This window comes from Odocoileus virginianus, chromosome 15 (assembly GCF_023699985.2).
Source record: "Odocoileus virginianus isolate 20LAN1187 ecotype Illinois chromosome 15, Ovbor_1.2, whole genome shotgun sequence".
In the NCBI taxonomy this organism is placed as follows: Eukaryota; Metazoa; Chordata; class Mammalia; order Artiodactyla; family Cervidae; genus Odocoileus; species Odocoileus virginianus.
The window spans coordinates 62,157,747-62,177,375 of record NC_069688.1 but is presented as its reverse complement, the minus strand read 5'-3'; the positions used below and the strand labels follow the sequence as shown (position 1 = coordinate 62,177,375).

Genomic DNA, 19,629 nt, shown 5'->3' with positions numbered 1-19,629 from the left:
AATGTTGTAGTCACACTTACTCTGACTTGAAAAGTCAGTGAGGCCTCCCAGACTCCAGTGTTCAGAGGCAGCCTGCCTCCCTCCTACACCTGAAGTCTTCACAGTTTATTTTTCTCATCAAGACCGGTCAGTATAACCGTGAACAACTTTTCTCTGAGACTCTCTCACACTCCGCATTTGACTTTGCCTTAGCGGTGTGGGGCTGTTGTGTAGAATGTGGCAAGGAGGTTTCTTTTAGTTCCTTGCTGAATTTATATTTTTGCTACCATGGTGCCAAATTCAAAAATCACTTTGACTCTGTGAAAAGAATTTGACGCCCAAACATTTATTCTCATTTTTTTTAGTTCCATAAAAATTCAGGAATATATTCAACAAATATTTCATTTGCACATAAGGCTCCAAGTTACAAAAATATATAAAAATGTTTCTGACCCAAAGAAACTTCAGTAGTAGAGATATATATGCACACGTGCACGCACACACATACAATCACAATAAAAGGTAAAAATGGTAAGTAGGAAAAGAAATGCAGCTAAAGAGACTGCTATGACGTTAAGAATAAACTAAAAAACTAACAACTACTACTAAGCTACTCATTTCTAGTAGAAGTAAAATTAGATAATTATTCAAATAAAACAAGTTGCTTTCTATTTCAGCAATATAGTAATGATCAAAACTGCTTATTGTGAACCAACAGCTTAATAAACAAGATAAGCTTTCCTGTGTGCTTTTTTCATGAAACTTATCACCATTTAGTGATTATAACATTTTCCAGTTGATAATGACAACAAATTGTGATGACCACATTACTAAAGCACATATTGATTATATTTCTGTTAAACTCCTATGAATCAATTAAGCCTTTTTTCTCAACTCAGATAATATCTCCCATTCATTTAGCTTTCAAATTAATGAGTGGATGAATGAGAATGTTATAGGGTTTTTTGCAATAAGCTATATAAATGCACAACTACCTTTGAAATAGGCCGTCAGAGGAGTTACTGGTATGTTGCATATTAACACACAAAACAGAGTAACTTAAAACATAATCTGTCTAAACAGAAATTAAGGGACCATGTCAAAACCAAAACTGTCTTTGTAATATATAATTCTTAGTGATCTGTAGTGATGAGTTATTTTGCCATGGACGGTTTAGCTGTAGCCATTAGGCAGTCAATACAGATTCAGCTCAATAATTATTTGGAACCTCTTAAGGTAACGTGTTTGTGTGGCCTTTATTTAAAAACATATTCACTTCTTTTTCCTCATTTCAGTACACTGAGACCTTCTGAAAGATGTTATTTTTATGCTCATCTTTCAGAAAAGAAAATTACTAGAACTAGTAATTAGCAAAAGTGTGGATCTCAAATCCTATATTCTCTCTAATACCTTCTCTCATCTGTGTGTGAGGCATTCAGAGCACATCAAAATATTTCTTGATAACTGACTTGTATTGCATTTTTCACTTTACAAAAGATCGGTATCTTTATTATCCGCTTAGAGTGTGACAATGACCTTTTGAAGCAATAGCTCAAGTTTCAAGGAAACTTAAACACTAATGAGAAAAGGAGAGGACAACAGGAGAACTATTTGATCCAAGCTTTGGTTAATCAAAGGAGAAGGGATTGTATTCAGCTAAGAAGATCAGGAAAGTCAGCTTGGATTCCAAAGATAACTGAATCATATTGTTATGTAAAGCCAAATGAGAACTACACAGCTCCAAGATCTGGTCCTGCATAGATTCTGTGACCAGAGATTTTTGGGAGGAGGGTGGTTATATATATATAAACTTCCAGTATCAAAAAGTGGGAATTCTTAAAGAACCAATATTCCTGATATCATTAGAGAAGAAACAGAGATGCCAGGTCAGATGAATTTCTAATAGAATGTGAATTTCAACAGAAGCCCATTTATATATGATAACAAAAGAATAAACACAATGATTTAAAATAAGAAAGTTTGGCAGTTGGAAAAATTGTAAGATTGGGAACATTTTTTAATAAAATGATAGTTATCCGATCCCAAACCTTCATTTTCTTTTTTTTTTCCTCTCCCTTTGATCTTAAAATGCCAACAACAGGATTTGAGAGCCAGAGCATTTGAGCAAGCAACGTAGTGACCCAAAGTGGCTAGAAGTAAGGGCATCAAGTGATAAGTATAAACTTAGGAGAAAGAGTAGAAGATCAGACCAGAGTAGCAAATCCATGTGCCATCCAAGGGATCAGTGATATAGACGCAGCAGAGTGGAGCGCATGACATGATTGATGCCCGAGGATTCCAAGCTTTTCAGTGCACTCACTAGTCTGCCCGTCATAGCTTTTTTTAAAATTTAAAATATAGTTTATTTTCAATATTGTGTTAGTTCCAGGTGTACAGAAAAATGATTCATACTTTTTTTTTCTATTCTTTCCCATTATAGGTTATTGCCAGATATTGAATGTAGTCCTCTGTGCTATGCAGTAAATCCTGGTTGCTTACCTGTTTTAGATGTGACAACTTATATCTGCTAATCCCCCACTCCTGATGTATCCCTCCCCTCCCTTCCCTTCTGGTGACCACAGGTTTTTCTGTCTGTGAGTTTGTTTTTCTGTTGTATTGGGTTGGACAGAAAGTTCAGGTTTTTCCATAAGATGTTACTGGAAAACCTGAGCAAACTTTTTGTCTAACCCAATACATAAGTTCCTCTGCACTGTTTTTAGATTCCAACTATAAGTGATATCATATGGTATTTGTCTTTATCTGACTTGCATCACTTAGTCTGATCATCTCTAGGTCCATCCATGTTGCTTCACGTGGCATTATTTCATTCTTTTTATGGTTGAGTATATTGCATTGTGTGTGTGTGTGTGTGTGTGTGTGTGTGTGTGTGTGTGACATATCTTCTTCATCCATTCATTTGTTGATGGACACTTAGGCTGCTCTCATATCTTGGTTATTGAAAGTAAGGCTGCTGTGAACGTTGGGGTGCATGTATCATTTCCAAATAGAGTTTTCATCTTTTCTGGATATATGTTCAGGAGTGGGATTACATATATAATCAGGAGTGGATTATATGGTAAGTCTGTTTTTCATCACAGTTTTTTCTCAGCAGGTACTTACTAGTCAGTGTGTAGCTTGGTCAGCCTAAGTTGAAGGTCTGGAACTGCAGAAAGCAATGATATGTGAAGAGAGATGAGATGGATAAAAATTCGCAATTTTCAGTAATAGTTAAGTTCACTGTGGTTTTGGTTGTATCTCTTGCCTGATTTGCCTTCCTTTTAATCCAGATATTTAGGTTATTTTCTCTACATTAAACTTTTTTTCTTTAACCTATTTCCCTATTTGGAAATAAAATAATAAATAATTTTCTAGATTTAGGGAAAAAAAAAACCCTCTAACAGTAACCACTTTGTAGTAATCATAGGACTTTCTATGTAAAATTTATTTAGATGTCAGAGAAAAGGGGAGAATTTATGCCTCTTGCTTCCATCAGAACATTCAGGTATGCAAATGAAGATAAAATGTATAGCTTTCAAAGCAGAGTTTACATCATTACTTTGTTACATGGAAAAATCTGAAGCTAGCAAATTAATTTAAAAATCTATCAAGGAATATATAGTCCGCATCTATATATGTAAACTAAATGTGAAGAGAAAGTATCAAGGTTTTGTCATTTTAAAATGCCTCTAATTATTTTTAGCCTTAGTTGAATATGTCAGCTCTTTTCTTTTGAATAACCTCAGTTCCACAGGTTTTTTCACTGTCATTCTCTGATCTTATCAGGCTTCTTGTTTCAGACTTGTTGATTTTGTTATTGTTATCTTGACATATTCACAAGGAAGTACATGTAACCCTTTTGTATGTAACAATACACATTTATATTGTCCTCCACAGTCTGCAAAACACTTCCCAAATATAAACTTTGTTAATCTTCCCCATCTACATATTATTTTGAAAGGTTTTTTGTACTTAAGGAAAGGTCAGCTTAATATGTTTGTATGGCCTGACCAAGTAGCCAAAACAGACCCAATCCTCTGTGTATAAATCCACTGGTGAGTAACTAAGCTGGAACTAGCGGTCTGGCCTCCGCAGCAGGGCCAGGGCACAATGCTTCTGTCTTGTTTTCAACACATATACTTTATTACTTGAAGATTTAAAATGCAAGAGCTCATTTAGAGGCATCATCACTATTTTTCCAACGGCATTTGTTCACTTCATGCCTTTGTGTCTCATCTTGGTGTTTCTTGAAATATTTAAATCCTCCACCAGCAAAATGATTAAGACTCACTGAAGGTTCAGATGATGATTACAATTTTTCAGCCATAAAGTATTTTTAATTAAGGTATGTACATTCGACATTAAGGTATGTTTTTTAGACATAATGCTATTGCCCCCTTAATAGACTATAGTGTAAACATAGCTTTTATATGTACTGAAAACCAAAAAATTCTTGTGACTCACATTATTTTGATATTTACTTTATTGCAATGGTCAAACTGAACCCACAATATCTCCTTGATGTTACACCTGTATTTCATAAGTAACTATTATTGCAATTTTAAATTATTTATAGAAGATCTCTGCTTATTTGTACATAAAGTTTATCCGTTTATTGATTTACATATTTGCAAAGATTTGTGCTGAGTCAAAATGTATATGACAATGTTTATTTCTTTTTAACTCATATTATGAAAGAGTCCAGGAATGAATATCCCCAAAATATTTTGGCCCTATAAACTATTCTTACTGCTATAAAATATGAGACCACTCAAAATGTAACATCTTTTTAAAACTCAAAGCAAATAATGGGGTAACCATCTGACCAAATAATAATAGTCAAAATGAGTGAGAAGCACCCAGTTTTGGGGATAGTTATGTTCACATGGGAATAAGAGAAGGAAGTACCTAAGAACGATCTCATTTATTCAATACTCAATGCTTCTTGATATTTTCACAAAAGATGCAAACCAGCCACTAGGGAAAGTAATTATTGTGTTGTCTGCATAATTCCCACTTGGGCAAATTTCTGTGAATGGAATGCACACACCCTGGTATTAGAAAGAGTTCTATTCATGTAGAATGTAGCTTCATTTGTTGAGCACTTATTATTTGCAAATCACTATACTAAGTGCTTGGATTCACTACTTGAAGCGGTGTCTATCCCGATTGTGTGGGTGAGAAAATGGAGGCATACAGAGAGTTAATCATTTAAGAACCAGAAAGCTGGTAAGTGATGAAGCTCGACCTTGCACCCGGCTCTCCAACCCCAGAATTTTAACCATTGCAGTTAATCACATCTACCAACAAAATTTAGAATACCGTATCAAAGGATTGGTCACATGGACATGCTGTCTGGCAGCCAACATACCTGCTTTTGCACTTTTTCCCTAGTGAGTTTTTGTCTTTTTCACTCGGGCCTGAGCTCATCAACGAGCTTTCTTCACCCTCTTTCCTTGAGTGAACAAGTTCTATGTTTTATCTGATTTCCCCTTTTTTTGTTGCTGTATTTTCTCCTCAGAGAAAACGCCTTTATCAGAAAGGACTACATACAGCCAGAAAGATTAATCTGTTTACGTAAATCTTTGTTTCTTTGCATACACGGACCCTCTGGATTCCCCAAACTTCGCTAATTCTGTAACACATACTATGCTTACATGTACGCACATGCCTGTATATGAACATAATTCACACAGCTGAATTAGCTCGACCTTAACATGACTTTGTCTTCCTCACACCCTTCATAGTACAGAGCTGACCCGTTCCTAGACTGCTTGTTCATGGCTTATCCAAATGGCTCGTGAGCACCCCAAGGTAGCAGCCGTTTGCTTTCTCCCCCCCGCCCCCAGAAGCTCAGAAGAAGCAGCTGGAAGCGAGCCTAGAGCTGATCCAGGACGAGTGCGTGTCGGAGAACGCAGAGCACTCTCTGGAGGAGCCCGCAGAGGGGGCGCCGGACGCCGACGGGGAGGAGCTGACGGACGGCGTGGAGGAGGACTTCGACGAGGACGGCGCGCACGAGCTGGTAGGAGACCGAGCCGCGCGGCCGCCCCGCGCTCCCTCCAAGGTGGAGGTGAACGCTGGGGGCTTCTTCCTTCCCCGTGTGCATGCTCAAGGCAAACGTGGCAGTGCTCAGCACATAATAAGTGCTCGATGTATCTCTGCTAATTTAAAATTCGAGGGGAAAAATGAGCGAACAAGAACATGATAGGTTAGAATTGGCATATTTGCAATCTCAGATGAAAAGTTCTGTTGTCAAGTGCTTCATCACAGCAGGAATCTGCGTCTGTGCCATTACGCCTGAGCCGGAGAGGGGTATGATATCCCGGCAATTAAACAGTCGTCTACTGAAGACGCGAGGCCCCGGCCGGTGCGGCTGTGTCAGCTCCGTGGTCAGCAGCGCTTTGACACTCATTTCGTTCAGGTCACCCTTTAGCGTGAGGCCAGTTTATCATCTAAAGTGCCTGTGCGGCTTGACGACCAGCTCTTACGAGCTGTGGGTTTGATTAAGACCTGATTCTTTCCATGTTTTATTTTCCCAATGTTGTAATAATTATGCTGCTCATTTCCAGATGTTCTTTCCTGTATAAACACACCAGGGACTTGGTAAATACATGCTGACGAGGATGCTATTTCTCATATTTTATCAGCCATGAAATTAAATATGCTATCTTTAAGGGACTGCCTAATACAAATGATGAGAAGGCGTGTGTGTGTGTGTCTGTGTGTGTGTCGTGTGTGTGCTGCCAACTCTCAAATATATATGGGCTGGTTATATTAAACTTGACTTAATCCTAGGTAATATCAAATTCCAATCTGTTTTAATACCTGTTGTGGCTGAGGTAATTTTGCTGTGGTTGTTATTTTAGCATGGTAACTACCCTGTCCTTGTTTCATGTGTGGAATTCTATATTGATTTTTTAGCATTCCAACTCTGTTTAAATTGCATGGTACCTTTATTTAAGCTTTTGAGAGAGGAGCCTTTAACAACCATTCTTATTTCTACAAAAGTCTGCCTCAGTTTGAAGGGTTTAAGCCCCTATTTCTAGGACTGTTTTGATTTCTGGAATCTGTTGAGCAGGGACTAGAATGAAAGGTTGACGGGTTTCTCTGCTTCTCCTCAGGCAGGAATTTAATCCACCAACACAAGTTCCCCAACCCATTCCAACCCGACTTCTGCTGTCACTGTCTCAGTGTGACTGCTCCTGTGGAGCACAATGCCATTACTCATGGTTGCTGCTCTGTTCTTATTTCAGTTTACTCCTCAGTGGAATTTGGCTGGAAACTGTTTAGGAGAATTTCTCAGAACACCAATTGCTCATTCTCACTCATCTGTGCTGGAAACTTTTCCCTCCACATCCCCACTTTAAAAACTGAAGTAGCCCAGGGCTTCGTCGTGGGTTACCTTCTCTCTCTATGCACTTTATCAGTGTAACTTCATCAAATATCAGAGCTTTAAGTATTATTCACAGGCCAATGATTTCTAAATCTACATTTCTACTTCTTTTGTCTTCCAGGAATTCTAGACTCGAGTAGATGCCTATCTCCTCAGAACTGTTCAATGAGCAGTTGAAACTTAACATGCCAGAAACATTCTTGATTTTTCCAGCCATCTTATTCTTTCCCAGTCTTCCTCATTCTCATAAATAGCATCATCATCCACACAGCTGTTAAAAGCCAAAAAGACTGAGATTGCTTTTGATTTGTTCCACCTATCCCCATTAATTCTACCTCCAAATCATAGCCCAAAGCTAGTTACATCTCCAGTACAGCTAAACTGATCTTTTTGCTTCAGCCCATGCAACCCACTCTCTGCACATGAAGGATAAAAGTCATTTTAAACTGTAACCCAGACAATGCTGATCCTTTGCTTAAACATCTACAGTGCTTTTTATCATATTTCAAATCAAAATCCCCAAGTGTGTGAATTTAAATTATGATGAAGTTGGGTGGAAGAGGCCAGGAGAGAGAGAGAGAGAACTTGGTGAGGAAAAATGGAGAATGTCCCTGGTACTGATAGGAAAGGAATCTAGGATGTAGATGTGTGCATAGGCTGACCTTCGACATGGAGAGACACACTGTTTCATTGCAGCAAACTGCATTAAGTCTGGGAACGTGGTGGCAGGTCCTTAAGGGAGCTCAAGCATGAACTATAAATCAGAGGGTGATCATCTCTGAAGCCCGAGTTGTTGTTCAGTCGCTAAATTGTATCCAACTCTGTGATCCCATGGACTGCAGCATGCTGGGCTTCCCTGACCTTCACTGTCTCCCTGACTGTGCTCAAACTCATGTCCACTGAGTCAGTGATGACATTCAATCTTTTCATTCTTTTTTGTCCCCTTCTCCTCCTGATCTCAATCTTTCCCAGCATCAGGGTCTTTTCAGATGAGCTGGCTTTTCACATCAGGTGGCCAAAGTATTGGAGTTTCAGCTTCAGCTTCAGTCCTTCTGATGAATGTCCAGGGTTCAGTTCTTTTAGGATTGACTGGTTTGATCTCTTTGCAGCCCAAGAGACTCGCAAGAGTCTTCTCCAGCACACAGTTGAAAAGCATCAGTTCTTCAGTGCTCAGGCTTCTTTATAGTCCAGCTCTCATATCCGTACATGACCACTGGAAAAAGCATAGCTTTGACTACATGGACCTTTGTCAGCAAAGTGATGTCTCTGCTTATTACTATGCTGTCTAGGTTGGTCATAGCTTTGCTTCAAGGAGCAAGAGTCTTTGAATTTTGTGGCTGCAGCCGCCATCCACAGTGATCTTAGAGACCAGGAAAATAAGGCCTGTCACTGTTTCCACAGAATAAGGAGAGATGGGCATTATAGATTTGAGGAGCATTGAGAAGATTTGAAGAAGCTAATATGAAAAGCATAGAAGACCACTAATATGAAAATATATAAAGACTGATGGTTAATATTCATAGCTAGCTGAGTGTAAAGACCAAGAATTAGAGTAGTATTATGCAAACTTTAAGGTGTATCAGAAGTACCCGGAGCTTGTTAACTCCCATTCCAGATTGTTAAAAATGCAGATTGCTGTGTCCCCTTCCAAGCAGCTCTGATTCGGTTCGCTGAGTGTGTCTGGGAACTCAGGTTCCTAACAGGTTCCCACCTCGTGCTGCCCTTGGCAGTGTGGGGAGCTCTGTGAGAACCGCTGTTATGGAGGCGTCAGCCCCATAGTTGTGGGGTTCTCTCCGTCAGATTTCATTGGTTGGATTGTTGCCAAATAAATCAAACACACCCAATAAGTAGAGTTGAAGACATAGTAAAAAAGAGCGGGTAACTAGAGAGATCCTGGAATTGAACCTGAGCAGGGAAGTCAGGGAGCAGAGGGGGACTGAGAAGGAGGAGACAGAGGCAGAGAGTGAACAGGAGCCCCTATACCCTGAAGGACAAGAGGAAAGAAGAGGAAATAAACAAGAGAAAAGTGACGGCTGTCCTCCGAGATAGGACAGGTCAGAGGGGCTGATGGACGTGGGATCCGAGGAAAAGTCCCTGAGTCAGGAAGAGCTCAGGAAAGTGAGAGGCCTGGATGCAAGACGGCTCGTGTACATGTGCAGGAGCTCACCGCAAATACCAGCTAGGAGGAAGAGGAAGAAAGGTAGAAAATGCCAGCTGCCGTGAAAAAGATAGCAAGGCCCGTTCTAGTCCCAGACCTGTCACTGTCTGATCCAGTCGATTCACCTTCAGTGTGACTTCTCTGACTCTCAACTTTCTTATTTGAAAATAGCAAAGTTAGATTGGAAATTTCTAAAATCGATTCTGTTTGATCTTTCCTCTGAGTGAATCTGTGTTCCACGAACACCGTTTCTGAAGGTCAAGGCTTTAGCATGCAGCCAGGAGAAGGAAGCCAAACCATGGTGCTTGGCTTACGCTGATTCGAACTCTTGCTGCCGGAGGTCCTCAGGTTTTTTCTCCTTCAACCTCTGCTTTATAACTGGGGAACTTAGCTAATGGGAGGTAAGGACACTATCTCCAGTATCTCCTTTTGTTTCTAAGACTTGGAAAAATATGAGTGAGAGTGAGTAAATTCAGTCCCTGTGATCTAGGTGGAGACTGCGGAGTCACTCCTAGGAACTGGCCAAGGGAAAATTTGCCTGTTCTACTGTTCTCTCTTTTCCAGACCACATGATCTGAGTCATCCTTGGTTCCTGGAAAGGAAAGATGTATATCTTCTCTTTTTGAAGGGCAGGTATGATTACAGATTCAGCAAGAATACAGCCTATCAATAATTAGGATTTTAGGGATTATAGTTGTAACTAAAAAGAAGAGCTGGTATCCATATGCTTAGGCAGCTGCTCAGAGAACATCTAAAATGAATGGGAAACAAGACTTGTATGTCAAGCAAGAGAGACCCAGCAAAATGTGTTAGAGGCGCAGCCATAAGTGGTGGCACCCCTTGCAGAGCTTGTGAAAAGCTGACGGCACGAACTCTGGCTCTATACATCGTCTAGATATAAATATCCAGTTAGTGGATTCCATTTCCATTAAGCAATCCATTCAATCTACGTGTGGGTGCCTGTTGTGTATGAACCAGGTGCTACAAAAGCTGTGCAGATAACTAAATTACTGCTTTTTCATAAAATGAAATATTTAAGTAATTGGTTCTCTTACTCTGGTAGTTTAGTGCCTAGAGAAGACTGATTTCCTTATGTAAAAGTAATAGACTTGGACTTGATAATTTATGAGAAGTCAGCCAAGGCTGAAACTCTGTGACTCTACAATAATCTATGCCCATATATTTCATTAGTGCCTGTACATTAAGGTTTGAATATGTTTTAAATTGAACTCTAGATTGGCACATTGTGCATACATTATCAAACTGCTACCATACTCATTTCTGAAAAAATTCATTAGCAAATATTTACTGACTGACCACTGATGAGATTTTTGCTATGGGGATAATGAAGGGAATAATATTTTTTTTCCCTCAAGAAGGCAGTGAATTAATTGAGGATAAAGGCTACAAGAAAAACATACTAAGCAGTATATCATGATAAGACCCATATGAAAGATGCAATTTACAACTGGGGAATCACACATACCTGGGAAGTCAACAAAGGCTCCTGGCAGAAGGGATATTAGAAATTTACCTCAAAGGATGCTGAATTAAGGAACAGCACCTGCTAACATGCAGAAAGAATATTCAAATCACCCTTCATTGTTTTCAGATCATTTTACGGAAAGTATATTTAATGTCCAAAATACATTAGATGGTTTGTATTATGTGGGGGGGTGGGAGCATGGATGGATAGACAGACAGACAGCTAAGTAGATTTTTTTGTAAAACTACTAAAAACTTCACAAATAAAATACTTGCCTTTCAAACTCTTACTTTTTCCATACCCAGCAGAGTTGTAATCCCCTTTCATATAAAATGACATAAGCCATAAAGAAGTAATCTGTGCCAAAATGGAAATTCTATAAAGAAGTGAGGGCTTTGTTATTGTTTAGTCTCTAGGTTGTGTCTGACTCTTTGCCACCCCATGGACTGCAGCACACCAGGCTTCCCTGTCCTTCACTATCTCCTGGAGCTTGCTCAAACTCATGTCCATTGAGTCAGTGATGCCATCCAACCATCTCATCCTCTGTCGACCCCTTCTCCTCTTGCCCTCAATCTTTCCCAGCATCAGGGTCTTTTCCAATGAGTCAGTTCTTCACATCAGGTGGCCAAAGTATTGGAGTTTCAGCTTCAACATCAGTCCTTCCAATGAACATTCAGAGTTGATTTGTGCCCTGCTAGTTTAAAAGGGCAAATGAAATCTCCCCAGGTGCATGAGAAAAGATGAATGAGAAAGGTGACTGTGTACATCCAAGGACATCACAAGCCGTCAGCTTCATTCAGGAGATGTTGAGAGTCTGATGAGTGTTTTCCAAAGCGAAGTTTTTGGTCGACTTATATCCAAAGGCCTAAGGTGCTTCTTAAAATGCTAATATAGATTATATGGGGAAAAGTGCAGGAATCTGTACTTTTATCGGTCTGGGTTTGAAATGACAGAGTGACATCAAATCCCAAAGTAAACTAGACAGTGCAAACAGTTAAATACATTAGAGAATTTGAGCTCTCTTGAATTCTACTTGTAATTACTTCTGCTGAGTATATGTAGTCAAATCAGGCAAATCTAGTAAGAATCCACAGTAGAATTACCTAGCTGGAGAGTCTCATACTTAGGTATGCAACTTGAGTACTGCATTATGGTACATCTTTCAGCATTTAACAAAATATTCAACTAAGCAGTGAGTCACCTGGGCTTACAAGCTATTGAATTTCTGTGCATGCTTGGGAAGGTGTGGACCACAAATCCAGTGCTGTAATTGAAGAGAACTCAAAGCAGGCATTCTGATACACCATTGAAAAACTGGAATGCATAAAGCATTTTAATCAATATTCTTGGTCTTTGACTGAAAATATTTCCTTCTTTTTGAAGCTTTCTGTTCCTTTCTTAATTAAATCCTTCACCTGAATGCTCCACCATATCCTCCATGCTTCAGTCTCTTTTTAATACTGTCATTTGGACTAAATACTAGTTAGAGGACAAACAAGAATTTGGGAAGCACATTCCCAAAGGTGGTGCCAGGTGAGTTAGTCAGTGAGTCAGTGAGTTAGTATGTACCACAGGGAGCAAGCAAGTGTTTACTCAGCCTTTTGATTTGAGTCTGTGTTTAAGACCTTCATCTCGACCTCTGGCACGCCATCATAGGCTGTCTTCCCAATCCTCCTGACCACAGATAATAAGGACAGAAAGAAAATTTCTGCCCCTAATTTGGAAGGGTCAGGGATAGGATGACCAGCCCTGGAGCATGTGACCTGCGCTGCCCAAGGGAAGTGGGCTATGGCTGAGCCTTTGGTCTGCGGCAAAGGGTGAGCTAGGCTGACATTTCTGCTCTGGCGTCCCACCTTGGACTCCAGCCTCTTCCTCTGCCCTCTCTGTAATAACTGTTCCTCAGAATGAGCCTCACACTAGTTTATTTGGCATCTCCCTTGATTTCAATCATTTTTATTTTAGCTGAAGAACTCTGCTTAGCCCATTAGGGTAAACTTTCATTTTCCCTGGAAGGCTAGGTGGCTGAGTTGTTAAAAACTGAACTCTTGTCTTCTGTCTGACAGAAGCAGTTCAGATCTTCATGACTTTGGACAAGCTGGTTATCCATGTCTTTAATAGCCCAGAGTAGACTTTCTGTGAAAAGTTTGCTATGTGTTTGCAGTTTCATTGTAGGGTATTTGTGTTTTGCATGTGTGTTTAGCTTCATTCATTTAATCTTGTTACCCTGAAAGCTTCCATGCCTCAGTTCAGTCGCTCAGTCGCGTCCAACTCTTTGTGACCCCATGAATCGCAGCACGCCAGGCTTCCCTGTCCATTACCAAGTCCCGGAGTTCACTCAAACTCATGTCCATCAAGTCGGTGATGCCATCCAGCCATCTCATCCTCTGTCATCCCCTTCTCCTCCTGCCCCCAATCCCTCCCAGCATCAGGGTCTTTTCCAATGAGTCAGCTCTTCGCATGAAGTGGCCAAAGTGCTGGAGTTTCAGCTTCAGCATCAGTCCTTCCAATGAACGCCCAGGACTGATCTCCTTTAGGATGGACTGGTTGGATCTTCCATGCCTATCTCGGTGTAAATTGGGTCCCGATTAAGTTAACAACAGAAGTCTAAGAGCATCCTAGGAAGCCTCGCAGGGCTGCAGGACCTCGCCGCCCCCGCCCAGCCTCTCCGGTTGTTTCCGGGAGCCCGGGGCGGCCCCAGCGTGCGCGGGAGCGCGTGGCCCGCTGCCGGCCCCTGAGAACAGTCTTCCGCAGCCTCCGCTGCGGCCTTGGTGACGGGATGTCGCTCTCTGCCAGTAGGGCTGACTCCTCTGCACCCAAAGACGCAACCCCCGCGCGGCGCACCTGGAACCGGCCCTCAGGCCTCCGTGTGAAGCCACCCAGCGCTCCAGACTAAAACTGGGGGAGCGATAGCCCTCTCTCCCGCTCCACGTTAGACGTTATCACCCGGGGCTGGAAGCCTGAGCCCGTAAAATCTTTGAGGGCCAACAGTGCTTGGAAAGCAGCCTGTTGAGCTGCTGCCTGCATGTTCGCGGCCACTCCCTGCTTCCCCGCTTACCCCTCGGCCTTCCCCGAGCCGTGGTCAGCTTGGTCCTGTTGAAACTTAAGCCAGGTCGTCCTGTTTGAAGCTCTCTGCTAGCTGTCCACCTCCTCAAAAGAGAGCCGTAGGTCCCCACAGCGATCCCCGCACCCCGCACCGTCTGCCTCCGTTCCCCGCTCTGAGCTCGGCCCACTCCGCCCGCAGCGGGCACACTCACCCCAGACACACACCCCGCCCAGCCCCTGCCCCGCAGAGCGCGTGCGGTGCCCCGATGGTGGAGATCCGCAAAATGGAATCCACATCATAAAGGGTTCTTGAGGCTGTGTTAAATGTTTGACGTTTATGCCACAGTTTCATGTAAATAAATCAGGAATTACCTGTACATGAGAGAATTAAGGTGTGTGTAACCTAGCGGTCTGATGCGAGTTTTTCTGGAGTGAGATAGAAGTAGGTTGTCCAGATTGAGCAAATAAAAACATAGGATACCAGTTAAATTTTAGTTTCAGATAAACAATGAATAATTTTTTAATATTATTATGCTCCCAATATTCCATGGGATATAATTGTAACAAAAGAAGCATCATTTATCTGAAATTTGAATTCAACTGAGCTTCCTATAATTTACCTGGCAACTCTCCATAGAAATAGATTTGAATACTGGCCTTCAACACATTATTTAAGTTCTTTTAACTTCTTTTCGTTGTTACCTATGAAAGAGGAATAATAATAACACTGCCTCATAAGGCAAGGACAGGAAGAGAAGGGGGCGACAGAAGATGGGATGGTAGGATGGCATCACTGACTCAATGGACTTGAGTTTGAGCAAGCTCTGGGAGATGCTGAAGGACGGGGAAGCCTTGCATGCTGCAGTCCTCGGGGTTGCTAAGAGTCAGACATGACTGGACAAAATAAGGCAGGGAGAGCAAACCAGTCCATCCTAAAGGAATTCAACCCTGAATATCCATTGGAAGGACTGATGCTGAAGCTGAGGGTCCAATACTTTGGCCACCTGATGCGAAGAACTGACTCATTGGAAAAGACCCTCATGCTGGGAAAGGTTGAGGCTGGGAGGAGAAGGGGACGACAGAGGATGAGATGGTTCCTTGGCATCACCAACTCAAAGGACATGAGTTTGAGCAAAGTCAGGGAGATGATGGACAGGGAAGCCTGTCATGCTGCAGTCCATGGGGTCTCAAAGAGTCACATTGGACTTAGTAACTGAATAACATAAGCCTCTAGTAAGTTCTGAACTGAACTGAACTGAACTGAAGGGTTAAATGAGATAATTCATGAAGCGCACTTAACAAACTCTCCAACACAATTTAAGAAGCTAATTGCAGCTATTATCATTATTAATATTATAGCTGCCATTTCATTTTGCAAGTGAAGCTTTCAATAAAATATTACAGAATTTCTAGCAACATAGTCTTTCACATGAAAGTTTGTGTCTTTAAAGTCTCTAGAGAGTCAAATTTGTTTGAAAGCACTTCTTGTTTGATAAGAAAGCCTCCAGGAAACAAATGTCATTTTCTGAGAAGAATTATACTTTGTTTTCATCTTGTAAAGTTTTTCTGTGGTTTTGTACTTGCCAGCTTAGTCCATTCAAAAGAATTCCTTTTCAAGTCCTTTAATGACTTTAAAAATAAAAATAAAAAAGATAATGCTAACAGTAGCCTACAGTGACATACAGCTTATATTTTAGTTTTTGTTATAGATTTGTTCTCTGGCTCATGCGATCTGTCCACCAGTTTACTTTAAAAGATGGTCAGTTGTGGTTTTGAAGAATCCGAGCATGTGAGAAGCCTTATATATCACATTTCCTGTGGTCATCCAGCCACTCATTCATTAAAAGAATTAAGAAATTTTTGAATGAAATAACGGAAACTCAGTAATGTACCAGATATTGTTAGTTGCTGAACAAAGAACATGGCACAGTGGCTCTGATTCCATAGAGTGCTCACTGGGTAGGAGAGGAATGTGCTATAACCAGAAAAAATAAACAAATATTAACAAAACTGTGTGACAAGTGCAGTTATCCCTTGCATCAGAACAGTAGCATATGGGAAGTGAAATGACAGAGCAAATGAATCTGGACAGACTTCAGAAAGGTTGAGATATATTTGGGGTTTGGTTCTTAAAGAAAAAGCTTGTACAAGGTAAACAAAGGCTTAGATGGCGTTACCAACAGAACATACCAAGAGGAAAGGCTGGACTTTAGTGTCTGTTGGGAGGTGGTTCTCAGTGGGTGATCCCAGGACCCACAGCCCCATGTCATGTGGAAACATTTCAGAAAGGCAGATTTGCAGAAAAGCATATTCTCAGGCTCTAACTCAGACTCCCTGAATCAGAAACTAGGGGTGAAGCTCAGCAATCTGTGTATTAACAAGCCCTCTCGGTGATTCTGTTACTTATAGTTTGAAAATCACTGGACTACAGCAACAGCGTTTACAAATCCAGGTGCACATAGAATTACCAAGTGCACCTTTTTATAAATCCCAGTGACGGGGCTCTAGCTTAACAATTAAATCAGATTAAACTTGGGGGGTGGGGCCCAAGCAAAAGTCCAAAAATGGTTTAGTATGTAGCCAGGGTTGAGGGCCCATGAGATAAAGCACATAGTACATGAAGAAGGATGAATAGGCTCTTAACCAAAGAAGACAGAAACACATAAGAATTCACTCAAAACCACTAGTATTCATGAAAATAAAAATTAAGCCAACAATAAAGTAACACGAAACACCTTCCCCTAAAATGGCCAAAATTAACTGGTAGGATCAAATGTTGGCATGTTGGCAAAGATGTGGAGTGCTGAAACTGTCCACCATGCTTGGGCAGATACAATGCACCAGTCATTTAGAATGTCTGGGAATTTCTTATAAAACTAGACATAATTGATGCAGCAGTTCAACTCCTAAGTCTTCAAAAGAAAAGAAACTATGTGTCTGGAAAGTACTTGAATAAGAACCTTTTAGCAGTTCTACTCATAGTATCCCAAAACCAGAAACAATTCACCAATAGGAAAATGGATATATAAAGTGGGGTCCATTCACATAATGGATACAACTCAGTAATAAAACAGAGCAAACTATTGATATGTGCAACAGTGTGGGCAAATTTTAGAAACATGCTTAGTGAAAGAGACCTTGTACAAAATAGTATTGTGTGATTGCCTTTATATAAATAGAAGTTGCCTGAAATGTAAGTTAGGAGTGGAGACTGACTTTCCTGAAGTGGCATTCTCTTCCTTGTTCTGGTGAAAATCCATTTTTATTTCAATAAAAATAAATTCCTAATGCCATACCCTCTAGAAACCTTCCTGGTATTCCCAGAGTTAATTCAGTCCTCCGAAACCTGTGCAGAACCTTATTCGGACACTCACTTCATTGCTGCTACTACTTTTTAAAAATGTTCGTTTCCACCCCTTGCAGGCTGGATGTTTCTTTTGGTTTTGGATTTCTCATGCATAACCCAGCCTTCATGGTCTGGCAGGACATAGGGATGAGTGAGGTGGGTGGAATAGAGGGATGCTGGATTACTTGACAATATCTGACGCATTCTATGACACATCTGGGTACACGCTGTCCCTCCTTCCTTGAGTATCCGTCCCCACTCTTTTTTCCATCTGACTGGTCAGCACATGCTGTTCTTTCAGACCTATGTCACATGTCATGAATCCATCCCTGCACAAGGTCCCCAGCCTGTTCTGGACACCATTGGGTTTGCTTCTTTCTTAGACCCCAGTGTATGTGTCTCCTCACGCTTAACTTGCTATATTGTGGTTAGTGATTGCCTTTCTTTCTGGCTCCCTGATTTGTGAATTTCTCAGGGCCTGTATTCTTTGGTGTTTTTCCTTAGTGCGGTGCTTAGCGCGTGTTAATGTTAATGAATATTTGTTAAAGAAAGCGAGAAACATATCCTCAGATTACCTCAAACTGGGAGTGCTCGTATTATTTTTAAGTACATTTCATTATGTACTGTGTTCTAAATAACGCTTGTGCGTGATGCCCTCTGTGATTTACAGCAATATTACTCGAAGCAGAGGAACAAACAGCTTTCATTATAACTTACTCACTAGGTCGTTCCGGCAGCAACCTGCACTGTCAGGGCGCTGAGGAGCAGCAGGAGGCTTGAAACCGCACAGCAAAGTCAGCGTGGCACTGTTGACTGTTCCGTTGGTTTTCTGTGATTTTGTATTGTTACCTCCCGCGAGGGATGAAAATGCAAATTTAAGTAACCCAGATTTAGTTAGGAAAGCTAGAACACCAAGCTATAAAACAAACAGCACCTAAGTTTCCCCATCTGCAGTTTTTAAGCCCCCAAAGTATACAAAAACCCCCAAAATTACAAGTTCATAAGAAAATAAATTTCATAGAATTCAAAACTAAACTATGCCCAGATAAGTATACTAGATGTTATGATTCCGACTTCAGCAGGAGAGCAATGTGGTCTCTAGAGTTAAGGAATTTTGAGATGTTAAAAGTATTGTGGTAGACAGGCAATTTCCAAACGGTCTCTCTACTAATGTTAAGAGGCAGAATAATAAATCTAGTCTCTCTACTACTGTGAAGAGGCAGAATAATAAATCTAGAGTATAGACTCAAACAAAATAAGATATTTTCACAATCCCAGAGCTCCTGGGCAGAGAGAAACAAAAGATGAAGAGAATGGTACTGAAGTACTTTAGAAATGTTGTAATGTGCTGCAGGAAAATAGAGCAATCTGAAGTATTAATGCTGTCAGATTTCAAAAGGCTAGTTATGAAAGTTGTTGGAGAAATAAAACAATTCTGTCAACAAAAAGACCCTAGGCTACCAACATAGAAGAGAAAGTGCAATTTCTTGAGTAAACATTCACACATTTACATGCATGCAAGCACCAAAGTGACCACAAAATTAATGTCCAAAAAAAAATTGCACTGTATATGGACTTTACTAAGTTAGGGTTAAGGTTAGGAGATGATTTATTTGAAAGAATCATTGCAAGGAAAGATGGAACTATTCTGATAGGCTTGAATGTAAGATCTGTGAGTATCTCAAGAGTCAGGCCAAACGGGTTTTTCTTTTAATAGAGAGGAGTAAACAAGACTAGAAAGAACTGAATGTTAGGAAGTGGGGTGAATGGAAATAATGGGAGCGGCCTGTTTTCCGGGAGGGATTCTTCCGGAGGGACTGTATGTTGGCTCAGGTTGATGGTGGGCCAAAGTTCAGTGTCCCGGAAGGCAGAAGTTTATCCAAAGTTTGGTTAATGAGAATTTTGTTATCATTGATCAACAAGGATAAAACAGTTTAGCTAATTATTTATGGGTTCAAGAATAATAATTCCTCTGTGTCTAGCTGTGTCATAGGTAAAGAAGGAAACATCAGTGATCTTGCAAGAATCATAGTGGTTCTTTGCAGGAAACATTTCCAGAAACACAAAGGGTGAAATAGTGACTTGGGGGGGCCATGGGGGAGAGTGGGATTCTTGACCATCACTGTTTCTTAGGATCACAGGGCTTAAGTAAAATTCAGCATTATTATGTAGGCTTCCCTGGTGACTCAGAGAGTAAAGAATCTGCTTGCGGTGCAGGAGACCTGGGT

General features: G+C 40.8%; 1 protein-coding gene across 7 annotated transcripts in view; it reads left to right on the top strand.

The window, feature by feature from the left end:
- RALYL (RALY RNA binding protein like) overlaps window positions 1-19,629 on the top strand; it is a 782,895-nt gene that overhangs the window by 741,891 nt on the left and 21,375 nt on the right. For 6 of the 7 annotated variants that reach the window (XM_070477450.1, XM_070477455.1, XM_070477449.1 and 3 more), the window contains one exon: window positions 5,826-5,998. The exons of the other annotated variant lie outside the window; for it this stretch is intronic. In XM_070477450.1, coding sequence (XP_070333551.1) covers window positions 5,826-5,998 — 173 coding nt within the window. The remainder of the gene's footprint in view (window positions 1-5,825; window positions 5,999-19,629) is intronic. 7 annotated transcript variants of the gene reach the window in all.